General features: G+C 39.4%; 1 protein-coding gene across 1 annotated transcript; it reads right to left on the bottom strand.

The window, feature by feature from the left end:
* Positions 1-351: 351 nt before the first annotated feature.
* fosaa (v-fos FBJ murine osteosarcoma viral oncogene homolog Aa) lies at positions 352-3,327 on the bottom strand. The gene is made up of 4 exons (XM_023986617.2): positions 3,080-3,327; positions 2,136-2,363; positions 1,711-1,818; positions 352-1,578 (listed from the first exon to the last, which is right to left on the bottom strand). Exons 1-4 carry the CDS (start codon positions 3,218-3,220, stop codon positions 913-915), a joined length of 1,143 nt encoding a protein of 380 aa, XP_023842385.1. The 5' UTR covers positions 3,221-3,327; the 3' UTR covers positions 352-912.
* Positions 3,328-4,231: the final 904 nt, after the last annotated feature.

Below are 4,231 nucleotides of genomic sequence, written 5' to 3' on the forward strand. Positions count from 1 at the left end.
ATTTACACCTGCCGTTAATGCCTATAAACGCCACTTGTTTGAATAATTTACAATACCAATACTCTCACCTTTTCCAGAGACAGAAACACACACACACAGAGAGAGAGAGATAGCGAGCGAGAGAAAGAGATCGAGAGGGAGAGATATTTTCTACAATAATTAAGAGAAACTACAAACAAGGGGAGCATCCAGATCAAATTCAATGCGGTTGTTTCTAGATATTCAGGTGACCATAGAATGTATTGTTTTATCTAATTATGAAATGCATTAATTGTGAAACTCGATGGAGCAACACTAGCTGGTATGTGTGATGTTTTACAATCAAAAAAGCATCCAACATCACTTTGAATTAATATTTATCAATAAGCAATCAATGCTCATTAACTTTTTTTATTTGACAAACAAGTCCAAATCTGAGGTAAAAAAATAAATCATCATAAATTACATCTGGATAGATATAGCACTGGATGTTTTCATGGAAAACTCTAAACATTGTAACAATGAGGTCAAATCACAGTGGATGATATTGAGGTATCTATGTAAGTACTGAACATGGATGTTTACTTTAACACAATATTCATTGCTATTGATATACTATTCCCATTGAAGCACAAAACCATACAGTCAATTCCACAACACAGTTTATCAGATCAAACATATATGAACATTATTTGGAATTCCTCGGCATGCGTTAACCAGAACATACTTCATCCCCATCTGTAAAATGTATAGCCATGCTTTTAGCTACATCAATTGTATCTGGAAGAAGTTTATACTTGCTTAGTCAAGTAACACATTTCATTGATGTAATCCTCAAACTGAAGTGCTGACACCACAGCAAGTCTCTGATATCTTATTACAATTGGGGATACCAACTGCAGTGATCCACCAATCAACTCCCTCTGCTTACATTTATAAGGCCAACAGGGTTGGAGACTTGAGGATATCAACAGATTCAGCCTTGCCCACTCCATTTTTGCGACCGTCAAACCCCTCTCCAAGGGAGTCGAGCTCGGGACAGGAGAATGTGAAAATGGTCAGGTAGCTGCTACAGGTGGGGGTCGAGGTCACAACAGGAGTGCTCAGAGGCTCTAGGTCGTTAGACACAGATTTGTACAGGGTTTCCCAGTCCGTAACCCCAAGGGAACCGCTCAGGTCAATGTCTGGTACAGAGCGGGCAGTCTCTGTAGGGACTTTCTCCTCCATGCTGGGCAGCAGATTGTCCAGGAGCCCCTCCTTCATATCCAAAGAGGGCTCAAGGTCGCAGATGTTTACTTCAGCACTGGCACAGAGTAGGATGTTGGAGTTCCCAGAGATGGCTGTGGACGGGTCACTGGGAATGTCCATGTCCTGGAGCGAGGGGGCTTCCTGGGCACTGTCCTCATGGAGCTTACTCCCCTCTGGGCTGGGGGGCAGCTCGGGAGACCCACTGCGCTCCAAGAAGATGTCCAGGTCTTCTGCAATTTGGCACACAGGGCTATGAGTAGCGAGGACAATTTCGAGCCTCTCTTTCTCTTTGAGGAGATTGGCTATCTCAATCTGCAGAGCTGCTTTGTCTTCCTCCAGCTGATCAGTCTCCTTTGAAAAAAAAAATGTAAACAATCATAACTATAGATTACTGTTTAAAATGAAATGTAAACAATCATAACTATAGATTACTGTTTAAAATGATGGTACTGTGATTAGCATGATGTCCAAGGGTTAATTTACAGCTTGCAGTGTATCAGTGAGTTCCCTCCGTCTGTTGCGACACTTGGCTGCAGCCATTTTATTCCTCTCTCTCCTCACCCTCTTCTTCTCTTCTTCCTCTGGAGAGAGCTGTGAGATTCAGAGAAAAACACTTGCACCTTGAATAATCTGGCCATTTAATCTCCTAATCTCAGACTTCCATTGCCAGTTCCCCTTTCTAGAGTAGCAAAAGCATCTTTCTCTGCAATGCGTCTAAAAATAGACCGTTGTTGCAGACTCACTGTGACCTGAATATAAATGGACTGCCTGAGGTCGGCACACAGCCAAATACACTGCTCTTGGGGAGCATGCGATGCTGCTGCACTGTTGGAAATTAAGATTGATTTAGATGTTCACACAAGTGAATGTGTTTCATTTTATTTGCAATCTGAAAAGCGCTAACCAACCTGTTCGATTTTCCCCTTTCTGCCAGTGTTTTTTCCCCTGCTCCCGCCCACTTTGGGTGTTGCCTGGTGAGAGCTCTGCACTTCATTGGCTTGCTTGCTACCCAGAGATGGGGAGACAGATGTTATAATAGTCGGCTGGACCATCCACTGCAAATCTGGGGTAGTGGAAATTGCAGTCACTGTTGGAACAAATGAAGTGGCTGGTATATCCATGTCTGGGCAGAGCTCCTGCAAAGTTATATATTATCACAGTTATTAATAATTTACCACTAATGATTTTTATCACAATTTCCTTAATTATTTTACTGCACAAGTCAGTCATTCTAAACACATGTTATTCTAATGACAGAGACATAAGGGAATTACCCCATTTGTATTGGGGATGTCTGACTTTATGCTGTATTGTCATGGCATGTATGAACTATGTATGGGTTTTCTTAAAATATATCTAGCCACCTATAAATAGTCACCCCACGAACCAATATTTTACTTTATCATTGCTACTGACGTCAACACTGACGCAGAGATGCTGTGAAATCTCCGGAATGGATTTATTTTCTTAATGAACCGCTGCATGGACACGCTACATATTTGGTCTGAGGACTTGACAATGATAATACACACAATTTTCATCCACAGGCGTGTTATTGCATTTTCAATATTTCACTCTTGGATTTTGGAATAGGAAATAGGTATTCATAACATAAATGTGAATAATATGGTAAAATCATGTACCCCACTTACCCACCCATATGCTGACAATCTCGATAAATAAATCAATGATTTCCGATTATTGATTTCACACACATTCATGTTAATAGAGTATTGATTAACAATGATAAATGATGAAAGTCAACCACATTTTAATTAATAGTCGTTGACATCGTTGTGTGTGAATATTATTATCATTGCATCACAGACATCATCACTTGATTCATTCATACCTGTGCACTGCTCTCTGACGGCGAAGCTGAGGACCAGGAGAAAGAGTAATCTTGCGTCTTCTGATCGTACATCAGGGTGTCCCCGACAGGAGATTCTGTGCTGCAGCGAGACATTGAATCTAATTCAGAGTTAAGAAACATGTCTTAAAATATCCTCAGCTAATAGAATAATCAGCCTGCTCGTCAAATATTGTTTTTCTTCAGTTGCTTCTATTTCAGGTTTATACCTGGTAACTGATAGACGCGTGTGCAAGCCCCTCCTTTTATAGTCTGCCAGACTTTTATGAATGAACGGAGGCTATACCATCTCTATGGAGGGGAGCCACAGGACAAAGAAACACACATTTAGCATATTTTTTTTACATCTGCCAAATGCTCAATGTCATTTGACTGAGTTGCTAAAATGTGTAATTTCCCCCCAGTTAAATATAATGTAATTTTTCCAAATGCATTTATACAACAAATATCAGAGAGAAGTGTGTAGCGTGTGGCATGTCCATTCATAAATTCAGGCACACGGACTCTATTGATTTTGTGAAAATAACAGCACATTTTAATGGCCATATAATGCAGTTGTCTCAATCTGAATGAATTGGTTTACAGCGCACTATATGACATTGGAAATATACACAATGGTTACTGCTTAGAATTATTGTAAATGTTATACGTTTTATCAGGCAGTAGGATAATTATAGGCCACTACAACTGAAGTTATCTACACACAAGAACTGATAAATCTGGTTGTGTTAGTTCTAAAGCTATTTTTTTATTATTTTAATTACATAATAGAATGAGAGTATAATATTAGCCTACGCCATTAATATAACGACAGTTATTATACGCAAATCTCGCAAAGGATGCATTCTATATAAGGACACTGATGTCCTGGAAATCAAATATTTTCTTCAAATTATTTTTTAAAACAAAAACCTTATTACGGCTCGATCTACCAGTAACCATTGAAGAACATGATTTGCATTTACGTATTTAGTACTTATTATTACTAAAAGAAAACGATGCAATACATGTCAGTGAAAATAATATGGATACAAAGTAGAAACTGTATGGAGATTTATTTAAATCATTATGACCACGCGCGCGTTGCACTTGCAAAAAGTACTGGGAAGCGAAGAGATCACGTGACTTAACCCG

This window comes from Salvelinus sp. IW2-2015, linkage group LG4q.2, assembly GCF_002910315.2.
Source record: "Salvelinus sp. IW2-2015 linkage group LG4q.2, ASM291031v2, whole genome shotgun sequence".
In the NCBI taxonomy this organism is placed as follows: domain Eukaryota; kingdom Metazoa; phylum Chordata; class Actinopteri; order Salmoniformes; family Salmonidae; genus Salvelinus; species Salvelinus sp. IW2-2015.

Bases quoted from the DNA above. Each gene is read 5' to 3' on its own strand.
- fosaa (XM_023986617.2), bottom strand. From the start codon at position 3,220: ATGTTTCTTAACTCTGAATTAGATTCAATGTCTCGCTGCAGCACAGAA. The intron at 2,364-3,079 runs GTATGAATGAAT...ATAACTTTGCAG, and splicing joins CGTCAGAGAGCAGTGCACAG to GAGCTCTGCCCAGACATGGA. The intron at 1,579-1,710 runs GTAAATTAACCC...TTTTTTTCAAAG, and splicing joins TCACTGATACACTGCAAGCT to GAGACTGATCAGCTGGAGGA.